Source organism: Gigantopelta aegis, chromosome 9 (assembly GCF_016097555.1).
Source record: "Gigantopelta aegis isolate Gae_Host chromosome 9, Gae_host_genome, whole genome shotgun sequence".
Lineage (NCBI taxonomy): Eukaryota > Metazoa > Mollusca > Gastropoda > Neomphalida > Peltospiridae > Gigantopelta > Gigantopelta aegis.
In genome coordinates, this window is record NC_054707.1 from 13692390 (window position 1) to 13709913 (window position 17524).

The 17524-nt window shown below is 37.6% G+C and overlaps 1 protein-coding gene across 2 annotated transcripts; it reads left to right on the forward strand.

Moving 5' to 3' along the window:
* Positions 1-2976: 2976 nt before the first annotated feature.
* LOC121380580 (tubulin alpha-1A chain-like) lies at positions 2977-16094 on the forward strand. Of its 2 annotated transcripts, none has more exons than XM_041509459.1 (3): positions 2977-3129; positions 13283-13505; positions 14759-16094. In XM_041509459.1, exons 1-3 carry the CDS (start codon positions 3127-3129, stop codon positions 15886-15888), a joined length of 1356 nt encoding a protein of 451 aa, XP_041365393.1. In that variant the 5' UTR covers positions 2977-3126; the 3' UTR covers positions 15889-16094. The 2 variants fall into 2 exon arrangements, with proteins under 2 accessions (XP_041365393.1, XP_041365392.1); XM_041509458.1 differs by lacking the exon at positions 2977-3129 and adding an exon at positions 12829-12931.
* Positions 16095-17524: the final 1430 nt, after the last annotated feature.

Here is a 17524-nt window from a genome sequence, read left to right on the forward strand (position 1 = left end):
TCAATATGATTACAATTAGCTCTACTGGATCTACCAGTAGATCTAACAGCATTGCGTGGACTCCCATGTCCAGGTGCAGAATTGTTTGATTTAAATCATTTGATTTAAATCAGTGATTAAAAAATCATTGATTTCGATTTTTGTTTTTTTTATTATGTTTCATTTGATTTTTATGATTATTGCATTTATTTTTATTGATTATTTTGTAAACATGTTATTTACCAATTAACTTGCAGTACAAAAAATGAAGTGTTATTTAAAATCAGTTGTTACTTACGCTAGATAATATAAGTTGTAGAAGTATCACGAGGGGTATATGGCTTTTTATGTACCCTCTGTGTGTTCTTTTACCCCGAGCCGAAGGTGAGGGGGTAAAAGAGCATACAGAGGGTACATAAAAAGCCATATATTCCTCGTGATGCTTCTACAACGAATTTGTCTTGCCGACATGTTAAACCATATAGCCAAATAATCAAAATAACGCTAGACAATAATTGTTAACAATTTATTTCGAGGTATTTCCTTTCAGAATGCAGTGAAGCTTCCAAATCGTGTATTTAATAGGGAGCAAGTATTCAATTCAGAAGCTCCAAATTAAAGTAAAAATTTAAAAAAATCTAATAAATCTGATTTAAATTTTAAAAATCCGATTTAAATTTTAAAACATGATTTTTTTCAACCCTGTCCAGGTGACATTTCATCTATAAATAACAAATTTAAATATCAACCAATTACACTTCGCCTTTTATAGCGTTATTTGGGAGCATAAAAATTCTAAAAATATCAGACGAGACTATTTATGCAATAGGCGAACTTGTTGGTCTATTTCAACATTGAAAAAATAGGGGGGGGGGGGGGGGGGGAGTGCAGTAATAAACTCTGGATTATATACTAGTATAAACAGATTTTATGGCTATACCATCACGGGTTTTTTTTCCGTCTTGAAACGAATTTATATAAAATTTTATATTGCATTTAATTTCCGGCATACTTCGTAATTCACCGTAATCATTTCGTATACCCTCAGCATAATCCCGAATGTTTTCAAATTCTTTTCAAATCACTGGCATGATTTTGCAAGTGAGGTTTTGATTGGTCGAATGAAAGGTCAGATGGACATGAGCTCCAATAGGCTGCTGTCAGATCCACATGTAATAGTGGAGCTAATTTTAATAAGATTGCCAGTTGACTATAAGGCATCTTCGCAAGCCAATGTACCTACGGAATGGTACCTTTGCTTTCGAAGATGGCTATAAGGCGACTATACCCATCTATAAGCCTATTTTCCCCGTGCGTAGCACGGGTTATATCTAGGCTAGTAGGCCTACTAGATAGGCTAATAACTGGGGCGGGGATGGGGTTGGGTGGTGGTTGAAAGTTAGGATAGCAAAGGATCGTTCAGTAACAAACTAAAATCACATTCAAAATCAGGCGGTGAAAAATAGGGCCTACTAATGCTCAACTGTGAGGGATGAGTGAGATTTTCATCAGTGGAGGCGCAACATATCTAGGCTACATATATTCTAGTCACATCAGTTTCACAGTTGAGGAAAAAAGAAGAGGAACAGACGCGTGTGCTGGAACGCGGGGGTGAGCAAAATTTATGGGGGAGGGGGGAAGTCGAGACATGCTCCCCCGGAAAATGTATTGAAAAAACCTACACCATTTTTGCTTGAGCAGGAGTGGGTTTTGATCCCCGAATGGGGGGAAGATAGTTTCTACTTGGTGTTTTGGTAAAACGAACCTGATTTTTGTTGAAATTGAGGTATTAACGTGCATAACTAATTATAGTCTTGAGAGAGAGAGAGAGAGAGAGAGAGAGAGAGAGAGAGAGAGAGAGAGAGAGAGAGAGAGAGAGAGAGAGAGAGAGAGAGAGAGAGAGAAGGGGAGGGAGGGAGGGAGGGGGAGGGAGGGAGAGAGAGGGAGGGAAGGAGACACACACACACACACACACACACACACACACTAAGATTTCGGGCATTAATTTGTTAAGTCTTGAGCCACGCTTTAATGCAAGTATGTCATGTTACATCACGTCACAACCAGAAAGTACAGCGCTGGTTCGTTTTGCATAGGGGCGTCGGGTTTCTTCGTGTAGCGTTGGTACTGGTTACCAACATGTAAGTTTAATGTCACGACCGGACTCGAGAATAATCAAACTAAATCTCCGTGGCATCAGATTTAGCAAAAACAAATTGTGTTTTAGACACATTAGCTTACAACCATTTGGTTGTCGACAATTACCAAAGTATTTCATAGAATTTCCTCTAGCCTTACCCCACATATCGATATCAATAAGGGGTAGGGCTGGAAGTGACTCGAGCTAGCTTATTATTTGAGCCTGTGCACTGTTCACATGATTAAATCATCGTTGATTGTTCTGGGAAGATAAGTTCATGTCATTGGCTGACGAGGAATCAAAATATTTGCATAATTGATAATACTAAATAAATAGTATGAAGTATTTTAGTAAAAATATAAAATTATAATTTCAAAAACAAAATAAAAAGTGGGGTTTATTTTCGAAAAAAAAGGAGGTCAAAATGAAAAATAAGCAAATAAACAAATAAGAATAACAAATTAACATGTCATAAACAAAGAAACAAAATTAAATTAAATTAAGAAAATAAAACACGAAAAATGTTTACCCTGAACCTAGCAAATATTGAACACCGCCTGGTATTGTTCGAATTCCATTCTGGAAGTGCGGCAAGAGCTGTGGGATAGGCGATGCCATTATACAGCTATCAAACAACGTGAACAAATATTCGACTATCCCATCAAAGTACACAATGGCCATCTTTGTATTTAATTAATTAACTAAGAAATACAACTTAATCAATTTTATTCTCATCAGCTAACGAGCAATTGGACGCAGTTCCACAGCTAATCAACCTTCCAGATTTAAAAAGTGGTACAGCCCGTTGTCGCCCGAGCGCCGTTTCGCTTTCTTCCAATCAAATGTTCTGATTTCTCGTATGTCCGTCTCCCTGTATGAAATTAAAGGCAGCGTGCACGCGCCGGCATTCGCAAACCTCACGCGGACCATCACGCCTACTGTGAGTAAGCAGACAGACCGTGAGTAGTTCAGAACCAGACACCCAGACACTATTACCAGCAGACAACATGGTGAGTACAGTTAGTTTAAATTTCAATATGGATGTGAATTTATTGTGTATTACTGGCCATTATAACCGACTTGGAATTTTACTAGAACTTTCTTTATGTGTAATAAAATAGATGAACCAAATTATACAAGAGTCTGAGCCAATCCTTTGATATTAAACTTTGGAGGTGAGGTTTGTTTACTGTTGTCTTCCTTTTTTCGATTTTTATTTCATTTATTTATTCTTAATTAGTTTTCTTTCTTTCTACTTTGTTGTATTTGTATAGATCTTTAGCGTTGTGTGTGTATAATATATTTTATTTTATGTACAGTTCTGCGATTGTTAAAACAAAAGAATGCTCCACCACCCCGCCTTTCTCTCTGTTTCACTGTCTGTTTCTCCGATCTCCCTGTCTGTCTGTGTACGTGCGTGCGTGTGTGTATGTCTGATACTCTGTCTCTCAAATGTGCCTCTGGAAATCAAAGAATTTGTTTCGTATTATTGTTAATGTTCAAATATATTTTCATAACAATACTCTATAGTGTTTTTTGGATAAAACTAATTTAACATACTCTAAAATCATTAACAATTTCATAGCTGGTATACCAAAAGTCGTGTTATTGGTTGTCTTTTATTTGGGATAATGTCTACAAGTCGAAATTACCTCTAGGTACCGCTAGGCTTTTCTCTAACCTTCCAGACCGAATATTGCAGTCACCTCATAGCTACCGATTGAGTAACATGCTGAGAAAATGTTAGCGCTCGTCAGAGTACCATTTTGGTTGTAGCCCATTTCGACTTTCTCTTCATTCCATACAGCAGGCATATCCATTGCCATAAAGCCCAGTTAACTGCACCAACAGCTGTTCTAAAGATATTTTTTCTGCTCTAGGAGCAGGTTTTGACTTTCTCGTGGTTTATTTTTAGTTTACTCCGCAACTGGATACATTTAACGTTAAACGAGTTTAACCTATGCAGTTATATGTCCATTAAATATATATATATATATATATATATATATATATATATATATATATATATATATATATATATATATATATATATGAATTTCTGTACAAATAGTTTGAAATGTGTTGCTATTGGATTAGATGTTGAACTCTGAATGTCATTCGGTGCATTTTGTAGTGAGAAAGGGATGCTGATAATATCGATGAGTCATAATTAAAATACATGACCAGAAGGTGCAGTTTTGCCAGCAGCCAAGGGAGATATAAAGCCGATTATAACATATTATTAAAGGGACATTCCTGAGTTTGTTGCATTGTAAGATGTTTCCGACTGATAAAAGATTTCTACGATTAAACTTACATATTAAATATATTTTCTTGTTTAGAATATCAGTGTCTGTATATTCAGTGTGTTTCTGGTCGTCTTAATATTTGTAAGGAGCCCAAACTGGATTTTCTCTTCAAATAATTTCATACGTACGAAAAAACTATTTTTGTTTTTTAAATAAAATGAAATTTAACCTTGTACAAATATAAGAACGACCAGAAATACATTTAATATACAGCCACTAATATTTTATGTAGAAAAATATATTTGATATGTAATTACAATCGTTAAAAAGTCTCTGTTAGTCGATAACATCTTAAACATTGCAGCAAACTCAGGAATGTTCCTTTAATAACTTTTAACAAACCAATTGATAGGTAATTCTGTCATCTTTATTGATTCCATGTCTGTTGAATTATTAAATTTTCACGATTTAATAACATTTATTTAATTTCATATTTTATATTATTATTTGAAATCATAACAGCATAGTAGCATGGTTATAGTCACATACGTACCTCGATTATTACAAGTCAAGTGCATTTTCGATAAACATATTTGAAAGCTCTCATGAATCAGTCAAAACTAATATATAGATAAGAATACTATACGAGTTTTCTCTAGATATTATTTTTACGAAACAAGTGAACTTCCCATGGATAGTATCTGACCGAACATAAGATTCAGAACAGGCCTTCACACAAAGCTGTATGTTAAACAATCTAATTAAAATTAGCTCCACTATTACATGTGGATCTAAAGACTGCCAGTTGGAGCTCATGTCCACCAATCAAAACCTTACTTGCAGAATCCTGCCAGTGATTTAAAACTAACAACACTGCGTAGTCCCCAATGTCCAGGTAACATTTCGTCTGTAAATAATAATTTAAATATTGACCAATCACACTTCGCCTTTTATAACGTTATTTGGGAGCATACAAATTCTAAAAATATCGGGCGAGTCTATTTTAGTGGCCGCAGTACAGCGAACTATACCAATACGTACGGGGTGGGTTATCAGTCTTCAATTTTACATTAAAAATTATTTATTTATTTATAAAATTAAAAAAACCTAAATCAGTCTTCAGTTTTACATTACAAATTATTTATTTTATAAAATAAAACATGTTTTAAGGCATTCGTAATTCACACGAAACATGTCGTATACCCTCAGGATAATTCGGAATATTTTCAAATTATTTTTAAATCACTGGCAGGATTCTGCAGGGTGTATACTACCAAATCAAACCCATAGACGACAATAGTAACATATGCGGCTAAAACTCCTACCTGCAACGTATCAACCGACATAAACGCCACGGATATAAATACTACCACCCCTTACACTTAAAGTGAATCAGAAAAAAATGGGGGTCAAGCTGATCGTTTCTGAGATAACGGGTAGCGTCTATGACTACCCTAGTTTCGCACAAAATTCGAGTACTTTTTTTTACAGGTACCCCATACATGTTTCAAGCACAAGCTACTTGACACATTGGTACTAGATGAAATAAAATTGCACATTTATTTTACCTAGATGAAACTATTATTTTTTACAACCAACACACTCACATTTATAACCAATCACAGGACTTGTGGTGTTCACTTCTCTATCAAAAGTTGGGTGCACCTCGAGCTTTGACCCAGCCGGAAGTTATTTGGTATAGTACTACCTATACTGATAACATACATTTTTAAAAAAGTGTCCAGCTATGTGTCTTTATGACAACCAGGATCTGATGTATTCTGACATAAACTGACAACCTCACTGAAACTGTTGTTTCTACAGTGCAACCTAATATAATGTACACCTCAAAAAGCATATATATTGCATATAGTTTTGTACAAATGCAATATGTCATATTAAACAACAAAATGTTTTAAAATAAAACTCCTGAAGATATTTACTTTCAGTTGGGTGTGTGTACTCGGGTATATATGTACAGACAACAAAGATAGTCAGAGTACCTCTACCCCTTTAAAGAATTCCATTAAAACACATGCACTTGATTGACTCCTAGACTATGAAGACCTTAACAGGCACATCAAAGAAATATCAGTATTAAAAAAATACACTGTGTGAGGAAGGAAACACAAACATGACTGTACCTGTATGAAGTAATGACTTAATGTCCTGAATATTAGTGTTGAGAGGAAATCCTGTATGCTGGGTGTGGGTGTCTTCAAGTTACCAGGTGTGGGAATTTCAAATCCATCGGCCATGCTGATTTTCATAATGAACCATCAAAACTTTTGGCAGCCACCAATATTCCTGGCTATATTTTATTTATAGCCTACTGTAGTTGGAGGTTTTAATAGGTGTGATATCTGGAATAATCATGCAGCTTTAACATATTATTTATTTTTGATTAATTACTGAAAAAAACTATTTTTAAATGACAAAATTACCCGAACATCTATTTTCTTGCATTATTTTCTAATCCGAATGAATACAATATGTACATTAGATGTATTCCTGCAATCTGTAATCCAGCATTTTATTTAGCTAGTAATATTAGGTAATGCAGCTTTAACAATAAAATAAATTTATCAACTTAATCCAAGGCAGATAATCAAATCTGAAAAAATTGGTTCTGAATCTAGTATAAACTCAAAATGCTTTTCATGAGAGCTAACTAAGTGATTATTAAGAAACAAAAATTATCTGGAGATCTAAGTATATGTTTAACAACCTTATTGTTATGTACAAATAAGAACAGAAGGCACAATAGTGACAACAAATTTAATTATGTTTTTGGTAAAGTTTTTCTTCAAATTTACTTTAAATTTTGCATAAAACTACAAATTTGTCTAAAATATAACTTAGCACCCTATAAATATGTTAAAATGACAATAAAAATCAACTTCTTTACAAATTTGAGTTTTCAGAATTTCATACATAAAAAATTAACAATGTTAATGGAAACTAAAGACATTAACCCACTATTGGCACATGCTATTTTTAATATAAAAATAAATGCTATTAAAATCTTAGTTCAGGTTGCCTATATATAATACCATATTTAAGAGCAGTTGTATATGGCAAGTCAAATACCATGTAAAAAGAAATTATTGAAATCTTTACAGTATGAATTATAGGCCAAAACCAACTTTTCTTCAGTGCTAACTTTGATTCAAACTCCATTCAGAGCCATGTACAGAGATTATTGTCAAGGTCAAGGTCATTGTGAACTTGCATGATCGAGTGATGGCTAATTAATCAACCAGTATAGTTTAATTAAATAAAATGACAAAATCATAATATTTTTTATTATGCACTGAATATGTGCTATAGGGTGTATACTACCAAATTAAATCCCATAGACGACAATAGTAACATATGCGGCTAAAACTCCTACCTGCAACGTATCAACCGACATAAACGCCACGGATATAAATACTACCACCCCTTACACTTAAAGTGAATCAGAAAAAAATGGGGGTCAAGCTGCTCGTTTCTGAGATAACGGGTAGCGTCTATGACTACCCTAGTTTCGCACAAAATTCGAGTACTTTTTTTTACAGGTACCCCATACATGTTTCAAGCACAAGGCTACTTGACACATTGGTACTAGATGAAATAAAATTGCACATTTATTTTACCCAGATGAAACTATTATTTTTTACAACCAACACACTCACATTTATAACCAATCACAGGACTTGTGGTGTTCACTTCTCTATCAAAAGTTGGGTGCACCTCGAGCTTTGACCCAGCCGGAAGTTATTTGGTATAGTACTACCTGCAAGTAAGGTTTTGATTGGTGGACATGAGCTCCAACTGGCTGTCTTTAGATCCACATGTAATAGTGGAGCTAATTTTAATTAGATTGTATGTTAAAAGGGGCGACTTCAGCTTTCCAATAGTCAATTTTCTCTTATTGTCGAGCAATATTCCTTCTGCTCCAGCTTTTGGTGTCTATATTTCGCTATAACATCTAAGGAATCCTTAAAGCCATTTCACGATATGACACATCACTGACTAAAATGATGTCTGATGCATTACCCTATTTTGACCGCGTATAATGCTTTTTCATTCTTTTTGGCGAAACTCCTAAACATTTCAACTATAGACTTGATGGTTGTAGGCTGTGCTCATGACGAGTGCCACCTGTAGGGCAGGATACGTCCATCTTTCGCGAACACCTGATATCATCACTGTGTTTAGTAATTCGTGAGTGCATGCTATCACAGCTGTGTATATATTCCACTGAGGTCTGTTCTGTGCAAGTTTGGGTTTTTTAAGCTAGACTTGTGAGTGGCAGTGCAGAAATGAGTAAACATCCTGTTACAGATCTCCTAGGAGAGTTGTGGTCCTCCTAAGGACAAGCACCTGGTATTGAATCATGGAAGCAATCACGACTTTGCTTAACATCCTTTCGACTCTGCCTTTTGCAAAGATACGATTTTGATATTAGAATACGGTTTTGTCGTTCAGTTTGTGGGATCCTAATTTGACTGCTCTAAAATGGTTTTTAAATGGGATTAGACACGCAATGCACAGATTTATTAATAACATAAATAAATTGTAATTATAAATTGTCATTGCATCAATATGGCATTTTTTCGCACCTGTGATTAGATTAGATTAGATATGTTTTAAACGTGCTCACATACCTTTATGGTTTCGAGCACGCCTATCCCCAGTCCGGCCTCCGATATAATCGGTGGTCTGACTCGGGGCAGGAAAAACCTAACTATAATAAAATTTTGAAATTTTAAACTGGAGGTCAAAAAGAGTAAATATATTATGTCGACATTAATAATTTTGAATGCGTTCCCAAAAGAAATACAGAAATCCCTACTCTACACCTATATACTTATTTAAAATTAACGCAAATTTAGATGGGGAAGTCTAAAAGTAAAAATACAAACATTATAATTTATTTAAAAAAAAAACAAAAAAAAACAACAACATTTATTTAGTCCCCAGAGGCAAGGGAAAGGGTAGAGGGGGTAAGCCCGGCCCACAGAAAAGTTATATTGAATTTAATATTTATTTAAAATGATTACCAATCGTATTTCGGGCCTTGGTGTGACCAGGAGGAAGGGGGGGGGGGGGGGGGGAGAAGAAGTGGGGCCGGAACTTTCACAGAAACCTACGGCCAAACCGCCTACGCCCTATGGCCCCAAAAAACCTAACCACCGGCACCACAACCACACACCCCACACCCCACCCCCACCGTGTCCAACCGCAGCTCGATCCAGTCATGGCAATCATTTGTAGAAGGTCACTAGTAGAGTGACCTAAAGCTTTAGTAGAAGGTCACTAGGAAAGTGTCCCAACCCAGTTACCTGCCCTGTTTAATTATATAATTGTTTAATTAAAAATCTAAAACATAGTTAAAATAATGATAAAAAATATAAAACAGATTAAATGAGCGAGCATGCCAGTAACCTACATTATATTTTATTTTATTTTATTTTTAAAATAGATATTAAACAAATTAAAAAAGACGAACTATATACATGTATAAGGTGCAGTTTCCGGAACGGGGAGGGGATTACTGCCAGATAAGCCTCCCCCCATAATCCAAGCAACAATCACACATTCAATCATACAACATATATACATTACACAACAAAACAAGACAACAAAAATTAAAACTAATCGGCTAAAGATAAAACCCCGCCCAGCCCCCCCCCCCCCCCCCCCCGACAAAACGGGGGGCAAGGCGGAGAAACCCCAACCAATCTAATACATTACACAACAAAACAAAACAAAAAGTAAAAGTAATTGGCTAAAAATAAAACCCCGCCCGGCCCCCCAAATAAAACGGGGGGGGGGGGGGGGGCAAGGCGGAGAAACCCCAACCAATTTAAATATAAAAAAAAAAAAAAAAAAAAAAAAAAAAAAATTATATATATATATATATATATATTTAACTGCACCCCCCCCACACTAAAATGTGTGTGGTGGGGGGGGGGGGAGCAACGGGCATACAAATCAAATAAAATAATATAGAGTTAAAATTTATTATATATTAAAAACTACAATAAACAAGTAGCCAAAAAGATTAGCCTATAGATACCCAGTGTTATCCCAAGAATAACCCTAGAATTGTACAACAAGAAGGTGAGAATTACCCCTAGCTTAATATTATAATGAGAAAATAAGGTTAATTAATAATAAAAAAATAAAAAAAAATTAAATAAATTATTAAATTCCGGGGAGAGCGACTGGGGGGTAAGAAAGGAAAAATAAATATTAATTTTAATTTTATTTTAATAGTTTTAATTCATCCAGGTACCGGACTAAGCGAGATAGCACTCCCAAAACGCATACCCTAATGGACACCTGTGAAAACAATACGTGGCCACGTCATTGACCAGTCATTCGCCAAACTAATGTGTATGTGACACATGCACCATACGACGCGGGTTATGGCATGGAAAAGTAAAACCGTTTTTATACGCCATATTCTCTTCTAATTCTCATAATATTCTTTGGAACCTGCTTCATATTTTAAAAATCCAAAAACATTCACACTCGAAAACAAAAGAGAATTGTGCATAGAAACCAAAGTATTTTGCTGTTGGTACTTATCGGTGGGTTTTTTTTTTTTTAAGAAGCAGTTTGCAACATTTAAATATATTGTGCATACCAATGCTACCGTAATAATCTCATGCTATTACCCATTAACGGTACTAAAAGGCTCGAACTGAAGAATTTGTCAATCACGGTATTTAAAAAAAAATGCCGTGAGTAAAACGACCCACCGACGGCAATTTTGAGCCTGCCTATGGCAATGTTTTAAAAGGTGACGTTTACAGCAAATAAAATACGATTGAAAGGTTATTTTGTTGCATGTAGAAATATGTCAAATATACAAATGTTAAATACTGGCACTTAATGTAACACAGATATATTCATTTTGCTGTTGTTGAGGAGTTACCGACGGCAGTAATTTTTATCCAGCGGCACGAAAGTGCTATTGGTGATGCTCCCAACCCACGGCAATTTATATCACAATACCGTCGTTAAGTTGAAGCCCTACACTATTTCTAGGACCCTCCATTTGATAATTCTAGGCTAGTGAGTGCCGTTACACAACACAACACCTTCCCTCCCTGTCTCCCCCCTTTCACTCTCTCTCCTTCGCCCTCCCCCCCCCCCCCTCTCTCTCTCTCTCTCTCTCTCTCTCTCTCTCTCTCTCTCTCTCTCTCTCTCTCTCTCTCTCTCTCTCTCTCTCTCTCTCTCTCTCTCATGTTAAAATATTATAACAGTCTTGGGTCAACTTCAAAATTTACGACCAGCTGATTCACAAAAGCCTTGCTGATGATATTAAGCTGATGTCATCAAAATTTAATGTGTGCAGTTCAGTTATTATTTCCTCCAGTCTAGACACGCCAGTCGAGAATGTCCCAAACAAATGTTTATTCAGAATAGATATCAATTCTGTGAAATTGAAACACTCATTTAACGATATGCCATGTGGCGGTTCTCTATCCATTAACCCCTAACAGGAAACAGTAGATTAAGATTAGAACATACGCAAGATGTCAGTTGATCAACATAAAAACTAAGGACCACATGAAAGCTCTCACTGCTCTAAGATAAAGTTGCCATCGACTTAAGATTAAGAGGAGGCGTTATCACAAACAACAACAACAAACAAAACAGAACAACTAACAAACAAAACAATAACAACAACACAAACAAAAAACAAAAACGCTGTATAACCAGAGGTCGTGTCCTTCCTGTCCCAATAACATTGAGGATCCTGCTTTTAGCTGGACTGTAGAGACTTTAGTACACGACAAACATGGAAACATTGCTACACACTGATATTACTATAAAGGACATTACATTAAAGTTTAATATTTTAAAATAATGATAAATCCACATAAAAATAAGGTCCCGTGAATGAAAATATCAAAATTCTATTTTACTTACTTTCTCCGTAATATAACTACTTTAACAAAAAATAATATTATGTAGACCTTACTTTGTTAATCATACTAGTGTGGTCTCTGTAAGTTACACATTAAATTGTCATTGTTTTGTATCTACTTCTCGAGTGTTTTGTAAGTAAAGCAAATTGAAAATTGATTTGATTTACGTAACTGTACTCTTGTTGAAAAAAAAAAGTTCTTTCATTATATAATAACCCATCATGGTAAATGCATACTCAGTTTGGTACCAAAATACAGGATAGATCACAAAAATTTATCTCGCCCGATAACCTATCGACCCTGAATAAAGTCTAGTCTTGCGCTGATGTGCTGAGCGCATTTGTTCGGTGCACAGGGGAGCTGCAACTCCGGCATTCCCATCTGCTGTAAGTATTTACAGACCTGGCGCTCGAAACTCAAACAGCCGGGATAATGACTCATCTCGGCCTGCACACGCCAGAACACCTCAACACTAACTCATCTCCGTATCAATGTAAAGTGTTGAGTCATCGAGGCGCGTGCATCGGTATTTGACAGTTTGTGTGCGCCTGCACGTTAAAGCGATAAATGGATAGATTATGATCTTAAAGCGTCTCAGCGGTACACGGATACGCACCGAATTGCACTCTGAAGTTTGAATTATTTTTGTTTATCACATTGTCGAGATGTCAAACCATTCGTTATCGATGACTGTGATTGGTTGAAGAATGGTTATGTCACATGACGTCATCAATATACTGTTGAGGATATCTGTTTTCCAGAGTTCCAGTCTCTCTCTCTCTCTCTCTCTCTCTCTCTCTCTCTCTCTCTCTCTCTCTCTCTCTCTCTCTCTCTCTCTCTTTCAAAATAAACTTCTAGTATTGCCGATTTCTTTAATTAAATTTCATAAAATAATAGTATCTTAATCTCAAAGAAAATTTTCTTCTTAACCGTTTAAGGTGTTTCAGATTATTAACTATAATTTTAAATACACCTTTTTTCAGAGGGAATGTATCAGCGTCCATGTTGGCCAAGCCGGAACCCAGATGGGCAATGCATGCTGGGAGCTGTACTGCCTGGAGCATGGGATCCAGCCTGACGGTCAGATGCCATCAGAGAAGACAATAGGAGGGGGAGACGACTCTTTCAACACTTTCTTCAGCGAGACTGGAGCAGGCAAACACGTCCCCAGGGCGGTGTTCGTCGATCTCGAACCAACTGTAGTTGGTACGTTTACTAAAATTTCAGAATCATGTACTATATTATCTGGATTTAAAACATAAATAATATAAAAATAATAATAAAATAAACAAACCAAACATAACATAACCAAAACAAAAGAAAAACAAACAAACAACAAACAAACACAAAAACAACACCAAACCAAACCAAACCAAACCGAAACGAAACAAAAAGCAACGCACGGTCACGTTCCAAGGCAAAGCCAAACACGAAAACAAACAATCAAATAAAAAACAATAAATAGAAATAGAAGTTGAAATTGTGATGTGGTATAAACATCTATAACAATAGCGCCTGATCTAGTCCAGCGGATTTGATATGGAGTCAAAAGACTAATCGACACTTATTTTCTCAATTTAGTTTTGTTGCAAGAGGGGAGAGAGTCTGTTTTGTGTAACAACGCTACAGGAGCACATTGGTTAATTAATCATCGTGTTTTTGGATGTCAAACGTTTGATACTTCTGACACGTAGTCATCAGAGGAGGGGTAGGACGTAACCCAGTGGTAAAGCGCTCGCTTGATGCGAGGTTGGTCTGGGATCGATCCCCGTCGGTGGGTTCATTCGACTATTTCTCGTTCCAGCCAGTGCACCACGACTGGTATATTAAAGGCCGCGGTATGTGCTATCTTGTCTGTGGGATCGTGCATATAAAAGACCCCTTGCTACTAATGGAAAAATGTAGCGGGGTTCCTCTCTAAGACTATGTCAAAATTACCAAATGTTTGACATCCATTAGCCGATGAATAGCTCTAGTGGTGTCGTTAACCAAAACAAACAAACTTCGTTAGATGAAACCCGCAACATGGGTGATACTACTAGTAACCAACCTCCCTAGGATAGATCTTTCCGGCGAAGTCCGGTTGTGTCCACGACAGGCATGCTACAACAGTTCTCTAATGGAATCGGTACAAAATTACCCACACCAGAGAAACATAGAGGCTACACGTCTTTTGTTAATGAGACGGTATAGTAAATTTAGGAATAGTGCTACAAACAATGATCCTAAATAAATAAATTTAAAAAATAAAATAAAATTACAAAAAATCGCAACCACGTAGAGATTTAGTCACCCATCTACCTACTATATCATGAACATTATTTATATTGAATCTTTATTTCTGTGATAAAGAAAGACTGGTAAGACGTTTTCATAACGTAAATTAAGTCATTGTGATTATATCAACAAATTTCCATTTCTTTTACTTTCACCGAGCATATCTGTTATAATATTTTCAGACGAAGTTCGCACTGGGACCTATCGCCAACTATTTCACCCGGAGCAGCTCATTACAGGTAAAGAGGATGCAGCCAACAACTATGCCCGAGGTCATTACACAATTGGGAAGGAAATAGTGGACCTGGTTCTGGACAGGATTCGCAAGTTGGCCGACCAGTGCACCGGTCTCCAGGGATTCCTCATCTTCCACAGCTTCGGTGGAGGAACTGGATCAGGGTTCACGTCCTTGCTCATGGAGCGTCTGTCGGTGGATTACGGGAAGAAATCCAAGCTGGAGTTTTCGGTCTACCCAGCTCCTCAAATATCAACTGCCGTGGTGGAGCCTTACAATTCCATCCTGACCACTCACACGACTCTGGAGCACTCTGACTGCGCCTTCATGGTCGACAATGAAGCTATCTACGATATCTGTCGCCGCAATCTTGATATTGAGCGTCCAACATACACCAACCTGAACAGGCTAATTGGACAGATTGTCAGCTCTATCACTGCGTCACTTCGCTTTGACGGCGCTCTAAACGTTGACTTGACCGAGTTTCAGACTAATCTTGTGCCATATCCACGCATCCATTTCCCCCTGGCAACCTACGCCCCTGTAATCTCGGCTGAAAAGGCTTACCACGAGCAGCTTTCTGTTGCCGAGGTGACCAACGCTTGTTTCGAGCCAGCCAATCAGCTTGTGAAATGCGACCCACGTCACGGGAAGTACATGGCCTGCTGCATGCTGTACAGAGGTGACGTTGTACCGAAAGATGTCAACGCAGCTATAGCCACCATCAAGACGAAGAGAACCATCCAGTTCGTGGATTGGTGTCCAACAGGGTTCAAGGTCGGCATCAACTACCAGCCGCCCACTGTGGTCCCTGGAGGAGATCTGGCAAAAGTGCAGCGCGCTGTCTGCATGTTAAGCAACACGACAGCCATAGCCGAAGCGTGGGCTCGTCTCGACCACAAGTTCGATCTGATGTACGCCAAGCGCGCCTTCGTCCATTGGTACGTCGGTGAGGGTATGGAGGAGGGGGAGTTCTCAGAGGCTCGCGAGGATCTGGCTGCCCTGGAGAAGGACTATGAAGAGGTTGGAGTTGACTCTGTGGAGGTTGAGGATGAGGAAGAGGGTGAGGAGTATTAGCGTGCGGCGTTGACCTGCTCCCCAATGAACAGTTAGTACGGACCAAACTGATAGTTAGAATGGACCAACATGACGTGCTCACCTTTTCTAGTCTTCGCGCTCTGCTGTCTTTCACATGTGCTGATTTCTTTTGACAATCAGTAATTAATGCTTTTTTGCATCATCTGTACCCAACGCTCACTATTTGCAATAAACTATTTATTTAGCAAGTTGTTGATTTTCTATGCTATTAATTAAACCAAATTATAAGCCAGTGGCGGATCCAGAAAATCCATTTAGGGGGCCCCCAGTGACACGAGGTGGAATGCCAAGGGAACTTTGTGGGAGGTTTGGAGGGGGGTCGTAAACAAAAATGAAAATGAATATATAATAAAATTATAACTATCGCAAAATTTAGGGGGGCGGGCCCCTGCCCCCCCCCCCCCCTCCTAGATCCGCCTCTGTAAGCGGAAACACCAGTAATAGTAGACCTTTGGTACTTGTCTCTAAACTGATTCTCCAGGAGAGTATTACTGTATCTGGCAGACTAATTTTAAATAGATTTTCAGACATTTATCTCGTTGACACATTTTAAATAGGGGCGGGACTTAGCCTAGTGGTAAAGCGCTCGTTTGATGCGCGGTCGGTTTGGGATCGATCCAGATCGGTGGGCCCATTGTGCCATTTCTCGTTTCAACCAGTGCACCACGACTGGTATATCAAATGCCGTGGTATGTGCTTTCCTATCTGGGGGATGGTGCATATAAAAGATCCCTTGCTGCTAATGGAAAAACAAATGTAGCGGGTTTCCTCTCTAAGACTATATGTCGCAATTACCGAATGTTTGACATCCAATAGCCGATGATTAATAAATCAATCTGTTCTAGTGATGTCGTTAAACAAAACCAACTTTTAACAATTTAAATAAGATATTGAAATACACATTTTTAAGATCTCCATTAGAATATATCTTGCATACTGATGTTGAGTTAATATCCATTAGTCTTATCTCGCAAACCAATTTCTAATAGATCGTCATTAGATAGGTCGTGGCTTGTGCTTTCTTGTACCAAGGAGTTGTCTATGTGGCTTTGTACCCTCTTTCTGCTTCTGCTAGTACCAAAAGTAAAGTTCCCAGGTATGTAAGATGCCTAACAGCCTTCCACAAGACGGTGCACCAGGGTTATTCCTTTCGTTTTGCAACAGTGACAAAGTATTTTCAATAGTGTCAACATGTTCTTCAGTCTTTACTCTTTTTTACTTCCAAATAATTTCGTACGTACAAACAAATATATATTAAGAAATAAAAGAAATTTGAACTAGTGCAAACACCAAGATGGTCAGAAACACTTCGTACATATATATATACTCTTCAAAAGAAGAAACGCAAAACCACATTGTCGTAACATTTGGAGAATTGATTTAATTATTGAATGGTGAGTCCGATAATTACCAAATGTTGCAGGATTGTTCACAATTCACTCTAGTCCATTGTGAGTAAGTGATAGGACACACCACCAAGGTCAAGGTCATCTGGAGTCAATACCGGGTGTGGCCTCCGCGTGTGTTGACAACTGCCTGGCACCGCCTGCCCATTGAAGCAACCAGAGTACGGATGACGTCCCGGGGGATGGTGGCCCACTCGGCCTGCAAGGCT

What these genes read in the sequence shown, in the direction of transcription:
- LOC121380580 (XM_041509458.1), top strand. Translation starts at nt 12,878, where the DNA reads ATGATCTTAAAGCGTCTCAGCGGTACACGGATACGCACCGAATTGCAC. An exon ending in GCACCGAATTGCACTCTGAA is followed by an intron (nt 12,932 to 13,282) that starts GTTTGAATTATT and finishes ACCTTTTTTCAG; the next exon opens with AGGGAATGTATCAGCGTCCA. An exon ending in TCTCGAACCAACTGTAGTTG is followed by an intron (nt 13,506 to 14,758) that starts GTACGTTTACTA and finishes TAATATTTTCAG; the next exon opens with ACGAAGTTCGCACTGGGACC.